Raw genomic sequence first — 16,303 nt, 5'->3', positions numbered from 1 at the left:
TCTACATCGTCCGCATACGGCAAAGAGGGGTTTATAGGTAGCGTTGACAGATGTACCCGGAATTGACTTTGTAAATAGACTAAGGAATTGATAGAGACAGGACTGACACGCCAGATAACCGGAAATAGAAAGATGACGAGTTGGCCGCACCTCAAATAGTGTGTAGGCGAAAGCGCCACTAGGGATATTGCTTCAAAGTTAAATATAATAAAAATGGTGGGCGGACACAAACTCACGGCGTTGGTCTATGTCATAGACTAGGTTATGTTTTTAATTATGTATCAGATAAAGATTGTGTATAATTGAGGAAAGTTAAGGATAGTTTGGAATTCAGGAAGAAACAGTAATTTAATTCAAAGAATATTGTATACCAAAAATTACATATTTTGTTGCCATAGCTAAGATAATCGCTAATTGTCAGGATTATTATTTGTTGCTATTTCGAGATTATTGCATCAAATTAAAAGTGTTCACAGAGATCGTCAGCCATTTGCAGGTAACCTGTTTCAGCTATTGAAGCAAAGGGTGACGAATCAGTTCCAAGTTTGCATGTTTGTTGTGTGCCATATTATAACCAATAAAAGCATCTTGTACACAAAACTGTTTAAGTTTCTTCGCAAGAAAAAAACCCACCCTATCTCCCTTAGCAACTCTTTTCGAGTTGCTGCAGGAGACATCATAGCCACAGCAACGCAAAGCAAGGTATTAAATTCAATGTGTTTTCTCGGTGAATCTATGTTCTTTAGAATAGTTTGATTTACTTTCCTATTTGTTTCATATCAAACTGAGCCACAGCAAAGCATGGCCGGGTTTAGCTATAGCCCGTCCCACTCTTAGATTACAGTACACGGCTTATGGCGCGCGCTGTTGCCAAATCTCTAACACATTACGAATTTCAGGAGATGCGTGTATTTGTAATTTGGATCAAACAAGAAGCATTTTAAGAAATCATATCGTAATTTATAATATTTTATACTATTACACATATAAAATTGTAATAATACCACTTTTATGTAAATTTCAAATAAAAACTACCTATTGTAGACGAAAATTTCTTATAGTTTGATTTTCTGTTCTAAAAATCATATATATATATATATATATATATATATATATATATATATATATATATATATATATATATATATATATATATATATATATCACATTTTCATGGGCCCGATAAATGCCGTATTTTTGGACAAGTCATGTCCAAAATGATAAATAAAATACAGTAATGGAAATTCTCGGTCTAGTAAGTTATGGGAAAAATCCGAACAATTGGTTCGAAATGGGGAAGATTTTTTGAAAAACAGGAAAATCGCAACAACTCCCATAATATGAATAATATCGAATCCGTTTTAACGTATGATAACTCGGATTACCTAATGCCGAAAAATGTTTTCTAAATACATTTTTGATACGACCAGCCATAACTGCATGGGTTCGAAAAAATTTTCACCGGACAAAAAAACGTAACTGCCTTAGTAGACACCTTATCAAATCTGTTTAAATTGTTTGTAATAATATCATAGTTATTTTCCAAAACTTTGTCTAAAACAATGTTTGATAAGATGCTTGGCGTTGAGAAGGATAGAAAAGTAATTCAAAATTTTGTACCATGATCGCTATTGAAATCCTTCGTATTTATTTCATACATTTTACATATTATGTTCAAGAATCGATTATAATATTTTTTGTTGACTAAGGAAGCCATGTATTTGAAATTGCTTGTAGGACAGAACCCCACTTATCTAAAGACACGACCCTGTTTCCTCTTACGACGGCAGCGCGCGCTCTTGTACTGATAAGACACATCTTTAACAGCTATTTCCACGGAAACTGTAGAAGCAATTGAGATGGGGCTGCTTTTTAAAACTAATTCAATTCATTGTGAACATTTTTCTCGCTTTCGTCCCCCATCTATCTTTAATAGAAAAATTTTTTTCCGCAGGTCAACTTTTTGATGTTTCAGTTTGTGAGAAAATGCATTTCAATATATTAAAAAAATTATTTAAGTGAAACCTGTACAGTTTTTGTCTTAACATTTGTTCGGTGGCGTCCTAAGGCATTAATTTACTAATAAAAAAAATCTGAATGAAATACACATGTAGGTTTTCTTTTTTTGATGTGAAACATATCGGAATACTTCAAAACAGTTCGCAGCGAATAAGTTATGTTTTTTAATTTTTTCGGACATTTAAAATATTGTTAAGTATTCAAAATAAGCTTTGCCTGATGCGTATTTTGATTCTATACAATATGAAAAAAAGCTTGGTCCAAAAATTAAAAATTTTAAATTTCGTTTGATATTTGGCAACAACGCACGAAGAAACAAGGACAGTGCTAACGGCAATCGGCGTGTGTTAGAGAGAGAGAATGCGCCCATTTACTTCCACACTGCAATCTAAGAGTGGGATGCTCTATAGTACTTAACTAAATAAGCATGTATTTCAGACCAATTTCTGACTTGTTTTATCACTGCATATAATCTTGACAATTTTAATTTTCAGCAACCCAAACTCAGTCTGTCAGATTCAACTGTAAGGTATCATAGTTGTACTTAAAACTATTGTTCTTGATAAATGTTGAACTAATATAATAATAAATTATAATTTTCGTCAACTAGATGTATATATGCTCAAAATTATAATGACAAAATATATGAAATTTTTTTAAACAAAACAATTTTTCCCCACAGAAATTTTGCACCATCAAGTCTCAATTTTCCATTGGCGCTACTTATCATTGCCATTTTAAAACTCGACAAGTCTTCTGCCTTAACAGGTGTTACACCCACCGTTGTGACTAAAGTACAGGGTGCGGCGTGGAAACTTGCTGATTTGCATTTTGCGTCAAGAGGTGAGATGGGGTCGGGAAAAGGTGGGGAGGGTCTAGTTCAAAAGGGCAGTCCATGACGTGTTGTCACCCACCGAGTCAGTTGCTGCCATGCGTTGGACCAACGAGCAGCACGCATTTGCAGTCGAGGCTTACTTTTCTAATGGCCGTTCCATTATCGCCACTCAACGAGCGCTCCGTATTCGGTTCAATATTCGTCCTTCAGGTCCAGTTCCTGGTCGGCAATCGATTGTTACGTGGGTGGACACATTTAGGGCGAGTGGAAGTGTGATGAAAAGTGGGACAGGAGGTCCGCGGACTGTCACTACCCCCGAAAACATTGAAAGAGTGAGGGAGTCATTTTTGCGTTCTCCACGGCGTTCAGCACGTAAACACGCCGCTGCTCTGAGGATTTCGGATCGCAGTGTGAGACGAATTCTTCATAATGAACTGAACTTTCATCCCTAAAAATGGTTGTGACACAAATGCTTAGTGAACACGATTTTATTTCTCGCCAAAATGCATGTGAAGTGCTCCGTGAAAACTTGCCTCATGACGCACTTGTGTTCTTCAGTGGTGAGGCTCACTTTCACATTTCGGGCAGTGTAAACAAGCAAAACATGCGTTATTGGAGGGATAACAATCCACGTGAACTTCATCAGTGGCCACTTCACTGTGAACGAGTAACTGTGTGGTGTGCAGTGTCAAGAGTGGGGAAAATTGGTCCTTATTTTTTTTCAGGAAAATGAACGTGCAGTCAAGGTGACTGCGGCTCATTACACACAAATGATTAAAGGATTTTGTCTGCCTGCACTCACAGAAATGAATGTTGGAGATGTCTGGTTTCAACAGGATGGAGCCACGTGACACACCGCGCGATGCTCAATGGATCTTTCGAATCAACATTTCGCAGAGCGCCTTATCTCATTAAGAAGCGAACTTGTTTGGCCCGCTCGTTCCCCCGATTTGGATCCGTGTGACATTTTTATGGGGTTATCTGAAATCAATTGTTTACAATGACAGTCCAAGGACCCTACCTCATCTGAAAAACAACATACCCCAAGCGATCGACAACATACCCGTCGATATGCTTGAAAGAGTTGCACAGAACTTCAGATATCGGGTACTCAATGCATTGACAATGGGGGTCATCATTTGATGGATGTCATTTGATGTTTAAAACTATATAATGGATATGTTTCAGGTGATATATATTACAAGAAAAATTAAATTATGATGATATCTCTACTATGTTATTTTTTATTGGCCTTTCAAATCAGCAAGTTTCCGCGCCACACCCTGTAGTATAGCAGTGACAAATAGAAAATGTTTTCCTGATTGGACTTCAAAGGTGTAATAATGACTTGGTTATGAAACTGAGCATTGGGCACGCGTCATTTTTTAGTGTGTGGCATACTTCTGAATGGTAAAGAGGGGGGGGGGGGGGGGGGGGGGGGAGAGAGGAGAGCAAGAGAAGGTGACATGCAGGTGGTAAGTTACCCGAAGAGCGCTATAGAAGAAGGCACCACAAGGAAAAGGTAAGGGAAACTAGAGTACCTGTAAGAAACCCACTAACCAGGTTTCTGTAAATCCTGTGTTTTATTATTCAAATCAAATTTATACTTGATAATTAAATTATTTAAGAATATATAATATTTTTCGAATTGAATATAAACATAAAATAATTTCTTTTACTTCACTGGAGTCCAAGAAAAACTGATGCAAAATAAAGTAGGTATATTGAAAAAGAGAGAAATTTACAAGGGACCATATAGTGTGCTGTAAAATGCATTAAAAATAATGTGGCAATGCATTTCTTTAAACCAGTAAAATTTTATGTTTGAAAATTGTTTTGTTTAATCAATGATTATAAGCATAAAACAAAAGAAAGAAATTTAATAATTTTTATTATAATCACAGATTATTTGCTACAAATAAAAATTATGATGTGTGCTATGTTGTGGAAAAAAATTCTATATTTCTCACTAAATCTGTAATTTAGTGAAGGAGTCTAACCAGGTGTGTTCATTGGTATAGAATAATTAAAAAACTATTCAAATTTGAATGTTGGATTTAATATTAAATTATTAATGAATACTGAACGAAACGAAAATGTAAACTGACATGCAGCTTCCTGCTTGAGGCAGGGTCTACATGAATGGAACGGAGCTGACACTCATAAGAGCCTGCTGCCCTACTTGAGGGACAGACCTGTCATTCCGGCCAGCGTGGAGAATGCTTGAGATGAGATGGAGTATGGAGCAGCGACGGAAACGGGAATATCCCGAGAAAGCCCACAGACCACGGCAACGTCTGCCATGTTTCCCAATTGTGAAAATCTGTGTTGGACCCCCCTGGAAATCTAACCCTGGTTGCCTTGGTGGGAGGTGAGTGATCTGTTGCGCCTCCTGACAATTGGATATTTTATTGAATACTCGCAAACTCCTACCACAGATAACATTCAAAAATTTTTTCACAATGTTAAAATCAGCGTTCATACACGGGAGAAATTAATTGTCTTAACAGAATTGTGGCCATTTACCTGAAAGTACTCCTGTTTCAAAAACCCTGTAGGAAATAATTTTGGTAGGTTTTAAATTCAAACTAAACTTACTGACATTCATACTCTAATATACTAGTTCTCTCTGCCATGGGTGATAAAAAAAATTGAACACTCGCCTTCCTTGCTCATACATACATGTCCACCACAGGTTTCTACTTCTTTTTCTTTATGAACCGTTTACTCTCTAAACAGGTTTTCGTAGTTCTTGCAATTGAAAGAATGGAGGTACGCTGTTAGTATAGATGCATCCTAAGTTCTACGAGAAATCACACAACAACTCACCACAAATGCACTACAGTGCAGCAGACAGCACTGGGATGAAATAAAAATAAAGTTATAAAATTTTCAAAGGTGTGATGGCGGCAGCAGCATCACAGAGTTTTTTTCAACATTTAACTGTGTTAACTTTCCAACAAACATGAATTTGAAACGTAACACATTTAAACTCCTCGTTACAGGGTTCCTAATGTTGACTGTGCTGGCATGCACGTGTGAAGTTTCCACAGCTATGAAAAACATCTTTCTTCACGCTCACTCGTCGACCACTTGTTCTTGCTTCTCATACACTTCGTGGTAATATTCCACGTCATTCTCCTCTTGCTTCTCCTCGGGAACTCGCGAGTCCCTGCAGACATTTTACCAACACACATTAAAAAATGAAGGTGCCAGTGACATTACATATCCATGATTATTTCCATAAAAGCCTACTGATGGAAATGGTAACCAAGTGGAAATTCATGTTATATTAAGAATTAATCTTTGATGTGTAGATTGTAGATTTGAAATAAAATGGTTAACTGTAGTGATTTGTGTTGTGTGCAATTTAATGTAGATAAAGTATATGAAAAACTTAAAAATTCTAACACACAAGAATTATGTAAAATGGAGTTTATTTGATCCAAGTCACCTATATGCAGTGTTGCCAAGTTTTACGTATTTTACATCATTATTACTGATTTAGTCGTTCAGTTACAAAATTACGGAGTGTTATTTATTTATTCAGAAACAGAAACATGATGAAATGTCTGAAATATTGTATCAGCATTTCTTTCAGTAATACTACAATAACACATGTTACAATTCATTTAATAATTGTAAAGAAACTACTTAACATGTCACTGTTTTAAAAAAATAAGTTTGTAATGAAAACAAATTCACATTTGGATACTCACTTGATCCTCACAAAGGAGGCAGGTATGTCAGGCAGAAAGACGTCACAGTCGTAGTGCTTCAGTATTCTTGTCAGGTAGATGCGGTGACACAGGGGAGATTGCATCGCTTCCTATGGACAGCCCGTGAGATTGGTTTGTTACATGCCATCACATAAACCTACTTAGAAAATCAAGCATTTTTTACCAATTATATTGGGTGGCCTCAGTTTAATGACCAAACAGAGGCCTAACAAATCTACTGGAAAACTTTCCTGTGTGTCATTTAATCATCTATACCACTAAATTTATTCATCACGCATTTTGGTAGGAAAAAGACCCTCACTTAAATTGGAATAAACATGGATAGTTATAATTTTACAGTCTGTTTTTAAATATTTCTGTACAATTAACTGAATCTGTTATAACATTTTCATTTTGAATAACCTCCCTTGGCTTGATCCTCAGATTGTTTTTATAAAAGTACCTATTTATTTTGTTCAGTTATTATTTTTATCACTAAAATTAAGCACCAATTCTTTGGGATACTTTCAGAAGTGTTATTACATCATTACAATGTTTGACTAGTAAACACATACATAGTACTGATAAAAGACTTTTGAGAGAGATAGGTGTAATTAAAGCTCATGCTTTATAAATAAGCCAATGAAAAAATGTTATACATTCTGAAGATATGGAAATTATTTATTGACTACAAAACTTATGAAAACAAACGGAAAATAAAACTTTTGACTCAAGTGATTTTAAATTTTTAATCTTAAGTTTCTTGTCTTAAACTCTTAACTATTAATTAAGGAATTTTTCTGTAAATCTTATCATGATAACTATTTTTTTTTGCCTTCGTTGTTGAGTCACAAATTCTCTTCCCAGATATTTACTAATAATTATTTTCAAACTGTTCAGTCATGAACACTTGTGTGACTATTTACCACTATTAGATAATGTTTAGTAAATATTTGTTGCGAATATTTAAGACAATACATAAAATGTAAGACAGCTATTGTGCTGAATTTACGAGAAAAAAAAAAGCCCTCAAATGACAAGGAAATGAAACAGCCAGAGCGTCAATCCTTGCTCACCTTGTACAGGGAGCTGCCGCCGATAATCCAGACACTCTCAACTGTATCACAGAGGGGTGGCGAGCTCAGAGCCTCAACCGCAGAAGCAAATGAGCTGCAAACGGTTGCTGCATTGTTCGGGATGTCCCTGTGACAACACGCTCAGCACTGCACTACTACAATGCTGCAGATGTTTCATAACAGCAGCAACATCAACACTTCTCAAGAAGCAAAGATTCCGAAGAAATTTAACAAATTAATTTTAAGAAGAATTTGAAGTAGATTTAACTCTTAAGCTGGACACACAATGATCCGCACATCTGTCATAACATTTTTCTACTTGGATGCTACCAACTAACTAGAAGGCTTAAATTTTTAAGAAAATTTTTCTGGTGAAGGTTTATTAGTTTGATAATCATGTAATTTTTATTTAAATCTATTTTTGAGTTACTGTACATTATTTTTTAAACTTGGGTGTCACTGTAAATTTTTGTTTAAAATATCAAACTTCAAAACATGTTCAAATCCAAGTTAAAATCATTCTATGGATGCAGTTAAACAAACTAAAAAACCTTTTAAAATAAAGGAAATGCCTTTCAGACTTTTGAGATTGTAATTTCACCCATCTGTCTAAAGTTAAAGTTTGGTAACGTTTTGACGGCTAGATGGATGGAATTATTCGGCTGTAAGTCACGTGATTGACAGACGGATCGGCGACAGATAATTGTCAGTTCAGCTTTATACTCACAACATTTCTAAGTGTAACACAAAAACATTAAACTAATATGGAGTTTTCAAATTTTCTTCAATTATTCACAAGAATGAGAGCAAGGGTACTCATTAACAGATATAAAAATTAAATTTGTCTAGTTTGGACTCAGCAACCCAATATACTATTCTAGCCTTGTGTTACTTGGACATTTTGTATAATGTCCACAAAAATGCAGTAACTTTTATATTTCAATGCTGGCGTACAGTTTCCCACATTAACTAAAGTTAACATTTTGACAGTAAGACCGAAGCCACACAGAAAGCTAAGCTATGTTTGCGATGTTCGCTATATTGGCTATGTTCACTGCACCAGGTGGCCATACATATCAGTCTAGTTTGCGATGTTGGAGACACGCATCCTGGGGTTCAAATGATGATTCCGATGATAATATTCTGCTGGCTCTCACAGTATGTAAACGTAAAAAGAAATGAGTTCATGAAGTCAATCTAGAAACAAAAGAATTTGAATAATTTCATCATTTGATGAAGCAGTTGCTTGTGATGACAAAACCAAATTCATGGATCATTTCAAAATAAATACAACTCAGCTATCCAGAACATCTCCTGATACACTAAAAAATTACTGGGGATGAGCCAATAAAATTCTCTATTATCATCAAATCTTAAGAATGCAAAAAAAAATTATAATTGAGGAAAACAATTTAAAGATAAATATTTCAGGAAAGGATATTCAGAAATACAAACACTAGCACCTTTTTTAGGTGACAAGACCTATATTATTTATTTATCTCTACAGAAGCTATCAAAGAAATGTTTATATTTGGCACCAGATACAGTGCCCTGGGAATGTTTATTTAACAATGCAGGGAACACTTGTTACATGAAAAGAAAACGTGTATATCGTAAAGCATAAATATGTAAATATGATTCTCTTATTTGAAAAATACAAATTTCATAGGTTGAATGTTTGTTGAGCGCCTGTGCCACGAACAAAGGGCGCTGATGTCAGTTTCCCCGTCACCATGCACTTTGCTGGCGCCTGAAGGTTGGCGACCAGACACTCCCAGCTGCTCGCCATCCTTCACAGGCTAGGAAGTGGTAGTGGGCTGAGCTGCGTTCATGTGCACCGGCCTCCACTGAAGCCCTTCATGACCTCCTTCGGCCAGGATGGTGTAAAATGTCCGAGCCAAAGCAGTCCAAGGGCCACGAACCCTGCAGAATCTCCTGCGTTCTCACTGCCCATGCCTTGACACCTTGCGCCGCCTTCAGACACTCAGCAGTCCACTTCAGACATTTGATGCTGCATCCAGACGCCGCAGCCGCAGCCGCAGCTATAAGTTAGGGCAGTTTGCACTATAGGATGTACCTCTAAAAACCAGCCAGGGGGCAGGAGGAGCATTACGAATTGTAATAAACCTCCGGTCACTAGCTTCATGCCTACCTCTGTTCACTATGAAATATATCTATCTATCCCTCTCTCTCTACTGTCGGTTATCCTTCTCCCACCCGGGCCCATCACTGGTGACCCGCTGACCACGAGGGAAGGGACAGGGAACATGTCTTGGTGATCTGGGTTCGTCCCACGCACCGTGACACTTTCTTTGCTGACACAACAGTGGAGTGGTTTTAAGTGGCTGCTGTATGAAATTCGTCCACCAAGTAAACAGTAACACCTGAGGATGGGTGAGTCGGTCATGAACGACCCCCCCCACGCGGGCCTGGTTGGTTAGGCGTCGGCAGCCGCCAGATACCTGTCAACTACCCCTTCTCCTTGCTCGTACCCCGCCCAGCCTAATGCCCCATTGAAATAAGGATGGGGACTGAAACAGCAGGAAGCCATATTGGCCTGGCTAGCCAAGGAGGAAAGCCCTGTCCATGTAAAGACACACAACTGCACAGTGGCGCAAGTAAAGAGGGCAGGATCAGAGGCCCCACGGAATGCACCCCGGCTACCTGTCCGGAAGCGGTTAGTTTACGCAGGTAGTCACACCGGTGACCCGGCTTCTGCCGACCTCAACCATGAAGAACCCGGAGTACTGCTGGAGGGCACTCGATCGAGTGCCGACGCCTGTCGCACCGCACCACCGAAGCTACCCAAGCAACCCCAGGAGGCTCCTCGGCCGGCGACCCATGTGGAAACATTCCGTCCGGTCTGTGCCCCTACCAGGCCTGTCACAAGAGGCCCAGCAACTGGGGCAGGTGCCACGTTTAAGGTACTTGTCATAGACTTCGCCTAGCAGATGCCCTGTTGTGGGGCAGTGATACAAGAAGCCCGCCTACCTGTCTTTCCACTCTCGGGTGGGAGCCTAGGAGGGAGAGAGTTTCTTAAAAAATTTTTAACTTCTGTATTCTAGCTCTTATACTATTTTATTATTGGTTTGTTAAAACTGTATTTAGTTATCCTCATCGGAAAACAAACCAAACCTCCAGTATTACTGTGGCTGTGAAACTTTATACTAGCATGAAACACACAAATAGAAGCCAAAGTAGGTAGGTATGTGGATACCTACAAAACACGACGAGAGAGGACTATGTTCTCCCGACCCGGCAGAGGCCTCATCTTCACCGGGATGGACTCCCAAGTTTTGCGGCCCATCACGACTGCGTTCTTCTTGCTTGCATCCTCCGTGGCTTTAGTCATGCGTGAAAAATACGACAGCTCCTTCCTGAACAAGTGAGCAACATCGTACAGGTTCCATTTACAAAACCACTCCAGATTATTGTTTGATTGTTATCTCTAAGATTGTAGACAGCTATTTACCTCGTGGAGTAGTACTGACTCAAGTGCCCATAATTTTCTGTGATGCCGGGAGGTAGGAATCAAACTTACAACTCTTGACACAAAAACAGCAATAACTGTCACAGAGGAACCTACCCACAAAATTCCCAAAAGAACATGACTATTAAAAAAACCATTCTTATAATACACCTGGCTCGTGAGACTCCCTTCTCATTATTTTGTAATAATTAATATTTATTTGTTTCATTTTTCATCATTTAAGATATGACACATACCATGAGGAAATGGTCAGTTTTACAACTCAAAGTGTCCATATAAATCTGTAATAAAATTTCCTTGACTTTTTCCTGAACAAAATTAAAAATTTTCCAATATTTGTTTTAAAAAAATAATTTACCCATTTTGCATATTTCTGAAAGAAATAAAGAAAAACCATTCCCATAGTTCTCCCTGCACTATCTTTATTTAATTTTACATTTAACATAACCTTACATAGGTACACCATTTTATAGTGCAATTGACAACAAACTAAAATACTACATGTTTTCACGGTCTGGGTTTATCTGTATATTTTTTACATTTTAATTGGTTACTAAATTAACAGCGTTTCTGCACCAGTGCAGTGGGCAGTTTTAATCAGTCAAAAAATACAACATTGGTAAACAGGCAAGTTTACAGACTAAAGTCAGTAGTCTGGATATTCGGAATATAAATAATTTAACAAGCACATATTTGTTACTAACGGTTTTGACATTTTGGGATGTGATAATGGAATTATTTACTTTTCATTTTTAGGATGATTATTATAAAATAAAAAGGAGATACATTTTGAAAACGTTTAATAACAACCAAATCATCATCTGAAACAAATAAAACCGGATGATTTCCAAATTTTTTGATTCATGCGAGCATTTGTGAGAAGAGATGTAATTGATATGCCAGTATCGGCCACAATCCCACCTCCCTCCACTCTTCCAGCGTGACGAGAGGGGAGGCAGCCGGCAGGCCGTTACACAGGACGTCACAAGACGGTGTGCAGTTTCGCTGATGCAGACGTTTACCTCTAGTATTGCTATTAAGAATTTTCCATGGCGACATGCCTCATATAATGCAGGAATCAATGCAAGGTATAGTGCATGTCTGACTTGTGAGTTCCTTAAATTCTGACGATTTCTACTCTACAAAAAGGTTGCTTGAAAAAGGCCATTTTCGAGATATGGGTGGGTTCAGAAAAGTGTATATGCGTGTATAAGGGCAACTTAAATCGACCAGACTGACGCCGAATGTACTCTTTATTCATTTTCTGGACAAACAAACATAAAAAACTCAAGTACTTTTTAAATGAGAGTCACAGAGGTAAATTTCTACAGTGTCTTTCTTCTAGCTTCCAGATGGCACATTTAAAAAAGACCACGCGGGACCAACGCATTGTGATGAATAAAATGAGTGTTAAATGGGTGGGATGTTCTTCTTACACTGTTCAATCTGACAAAATGTGTGTACTTTTCTGTATTTAAATTGCAAATATTAAACTTGTAAAAGTCTTTTATAATATATTTGTGCAAACAAAGTGTGTAGATTTCCTAGTTTATAAGTGCTGCAATTACTGATGTAAAATAATGTTATATTACATGCCAATTTTGTTACTATAAGCACTAACTTGTTTCTTTATTCACTGTACATTATTGTTAGTAATACTGTTTAACTATAGGGCAGAAGGACAAGGCTTTGAACACTTTTTGTTGTTAGATAAATCTGTTGAAATAAATGCCTTATTTTTGTCATATTTGGTATAAAAAATGTCTAAAAAATGGTTTTGACCTTAAAAATTAAAAAAAAAAAATTGTAAGCCTTACAAAAAAATAAGTGCTTGTGGCACCCATGGTTCACTCCTGTACGCTGTTGCAACTCACTTCAGCCTCCATGGCAGTTCTCCGTTGTGGCCGATGCCCCCGTTCTCACAGACTGCGGCAATCAGATTCAGCTTCACGACCATTGTGAATGTCACAGGTGCCTGGAAACTAAATAGGAACTAGGGTAATTAAGAGAAAAAACACCAATCCTAAAAATAAAAAACAATTATCACATATTAAAATAAAACTCAAATCATTTATCACCTTGCATGAGAATTAGCTGAGTGTATCAAGCATGCAAATATTGCTAAGGCAGTGAAGTTGTATAATATACTATATGTGTATTTACATATATGGACATAATGCTTTTTTGTTGTTTGTGAAGGCTATATTTACATTTATATCTATATTACTGTTTTCCGGTGGCGGATACATAAAGGGAGGATCTTATATATGAAAGTATGAAATCACATACCGTACTTTTGTAATATATTAAAATTAATAATTGAAATAGCACATCCTATTATACAGTGAATGGTTAATGAAATGTCAAGAGGATGTGGGAACATGTTAAGAAAAGTGCTGAGTTATCCAAAAACAAAATAAAGATACTGAGGAATACTATTGGGATGACAGCACAGAGACAAACCAGCAGCATCACACTGGTCTATCACTAGTCTGTAATTGCACTAGAGATGAGACGCTGCAGATGGACAGGTGTGAGTAAGTACACAGTTAAAATGAAAAATGGACACACAAAAAAAAAAATAGTGCGTGGAGTCCCTCCGCGCGGAAGAAGTGAAACTTCGTAATGTGGAAATGAAAATAGGAAGGGGTAGAAAGGATTTTTAGTGAAATCATATTGTTTCTTTAAGACAAACTTCATTAACATTGCTTACAATTCACAATTTTACAATTGTTATCCACTAAATTTGAAAATAAAAAATACTACGCAACAATGGTGAAAAACGCGGGAAGCCTACGATTCACTCATCCTTCTGGACATACCCGAATACTCACGTTGGCAAGCCTTCTTTCAACAGACGAGAGGAAAACGCCCGATCGTGCATCTTCGGTTTTTTTTTGTTTATTGTAAATAAATATGCATCTCATGAAAACTAATGGTCAATTAGGTTATGTTAGCTACATTATAAATACTTCAAAACATTGTGGATGGTTGATTTGGTTAGGATAGCTACATTAAAAATACTGTGAAATCATGTAATCGGTTTCCTAGCGCTGGATAGCTACATATTAAAAAGTTATTTGCTAAGCAACCATAAAATGATTTTACAGTTTTTTTAATGTAGCTATACTTACCTAATATAACCAACCATCCACAATGTTTTAAAGTATTTTTAATTACTTCTTGCTAATTTTAAGAAAAGAAGGCTTGCCAACGTGAGTATTCGGGTATGTCCAGAAGGATGTGTGAATCGTAGGCTTCCCGCTTAATGCCGCATCAGTGCACAATATGAAAATTAAAAAATTCCATATCTCCTAAAGTATTTGGAATTTCTGATCTCCGCCTTGTTTAATGAAAAGAGGAAGTTAAAGAGCATAGAATAAAGGTATTTTCGGATTTTTAAAATTTTTTTTCAAAAAAAATCGCCAAAAAATGAGTATTAAAAAATTCGATATCTCCAAAAGTAATTGGAATTTTTTATCTCCGCAGACAGTTCTGAAAAGAGGACGTAAGATAGCATATAATGAAAGTTATTTCATATTTGAACGATTTTTTTTGGCGCTAATCCGTACAATACATATTTACCCACTCTCGCTCTGTCTCTTTCTATTCCCCCTCCCCAGGAGCATTGAACGTTTAACGCAACAGTGCTTTCATACCCCCTCCATGGTAGCGTTAAACGTTTAACGCAACCTTGTTGGAAGTCGCATTAGAAGTTTCACTTCAAAAACAGAATTTAAGTATGCAATTTTTTTTAAAAAATAATTAACAAAGATCAGAATCAAATAAATACAACATTTATGAAAGTTTATTCTAAATTTTTTTTTCCAGAAAAACTTTGAACTTCAAAATTACCTGAATTCAAAAGAACACGGAAAACCAACTGCTGGCAGGTATGTGAGGATAAATGTAAGGGAGGGGGATGGGGAAAGAGGGTGATATGTACATGCTGTCTGTGATGGTTGCAAACCTTTGGTGAAGCAGGTTGCTGGTTAGGAGGTGGATAGGAAGGCTGGTGAAACTTTTCATAGTGGTCAGGGGGTAAAGGAGAATGTAACTAGTTGGCTGGGAAACAGGCAGCAAGATGAGGTTAACAGGGGGTAAGAGAAAATTGATGGAAGGTGCAAAGAGTTTGGAGGTAAGAAAGGAGACCCACTATCTTGGTGAGGTGTGGGAGGGAGTGGAACGAGCTTGAGAAAGTGGTAGAGGTGAACTAAGAGAGCATGAGCTTAGGAGATTGAAGGAAGTGTGGTTAAGATGAAACCTCCTCGGTGCCGGGCTGACACCCAATCGCAAAAACCCTTCCATTTAACCGTGGTACAACACTACAACATTATATTGACAATTTTTACCGCACCTGTAGAGGTTAAAAAATCATGCTTTCCAATTACAGTAAACGAGTACCTATAATTAGATTTTGTATCACTTGCAATAAGGCACCAAGACTATAATTTAAAAAATCTTTGGACTCAGTTAAAAAAATTATTAGATCAGCAAGATCACTAGATCACATCACAGAAATAATTTTCCCGCCAACTTTTTGTAGAGTAGTCCAAAATTGCAACAACTACTTTCCTTACTACTGTAAGCAGAGATTATGTACTACGCTGAAGACAACCTAGGGCGGCAATCCAAGACCTTTATTTTGCTAGGAAGCCTACATCTTACGCCAACAGCCAAATGATTAATTTTTACTTGTTCAAATGTCGTTATCATAACGTAATCAAACATCTGCATAATGTTATAATCATGTTTTACCCGGAACTCGAACCCAGGACCACTCACATCGTAAGCCAGTGTGCATCCTACTACGCTACGGAGGTAAGCTACATTCCAAACCTTCGGGTGAGGTACTGAATACAGCAGTATCATGCGAAATACATGGTGTAATATTAATTTTCTTAAGAACTTTAAAATTATGATTTTTGTTGTTGTTACGACTTTGAAGTGTACAAAATGCATTTCAAGATAGTTTCGCTAACATTAAGTTTCATTTAGCACATCAACCCGCTTGGTTCGTCTCCTGATGATCACAAAAATGATTATTGGTGTACAAGTTAATGGTCCCAGATGTGGTTCAGCCATCTAGACGAAACAACGAAAAAGTAAGCTCTGAGCATACACGCAATTTAGGGAACAGAATGGTAATTGATAAGACACTAAA

General features: G+C 37.2%; 1 protein-coding gene across 3 annotated transcripts; it reads right to left on the bottom strand.

Moving 5' to 3' along the window:
- Nucleotides 1–4,728: 4,728 nt before the first annotated feature.
- On the bottom strand, nt 4,729–15,767 carry LOC134531865 (dihydrofolate reductase-like). Of its 3 annotated transcripts, none has more exons than XM_063367865.1 (6): nt 15,497–15,767; nt 13,014–13,121; nt 10,871–11,026; nt 7,650–7,776; nt 6,574–6,683; nt 4,729–6,026 (listed from the first exon to the last, which is right to left on the bottom strand). In XM_063367865.1, the coding sequence occupies exons 2-6, from the start codon at nt 13,094–13,096 to the stop codon at nt 5,933–5,935; spliced, it is 570 nt and encodes a 189-aa protein (XP_063223935.1). In that variant the 5' UTR covers nt 13,097–13,121; nt 15,497–15,767; the 3' UTR covers nt 4,729–5,932. The 3 variants fall into 3 exon arrangements, with proteins under 3 accessions (XP_063223935.1, XP_063223936.1, XP_063223937.1); XM_063367866.1 differs by having other exon boundaries at nt 15,544–15,738; XM_063367867.1 differs by lacking the exon at nt 15,497–15,767 and having other exon boundaries at nt 12,957–13,045.
- Nucleotides 15,768–16,303: the final 536 nt, after the last annotated feature.

Source organism: Bacillus rossius, chromosome 5 (assembly GCF_032445375.1).
Source record: "Bacillus rossius redtenbacheri isolate Brsri chromosome 5, Brsri_v3, whole genome shotgun sequence".
Lineage (NCBI taxonomy): Eukaryota > Metazoa > Arthropoda > Insecta > Phasmatodea > Bacillidae > Bacillus > Bacillus rossius.
The sequence above is the reverse complement of the archived record's forward strand: the minus strand, read 5'-3'. Positions and strand labels throughout refer to the sequence as shown.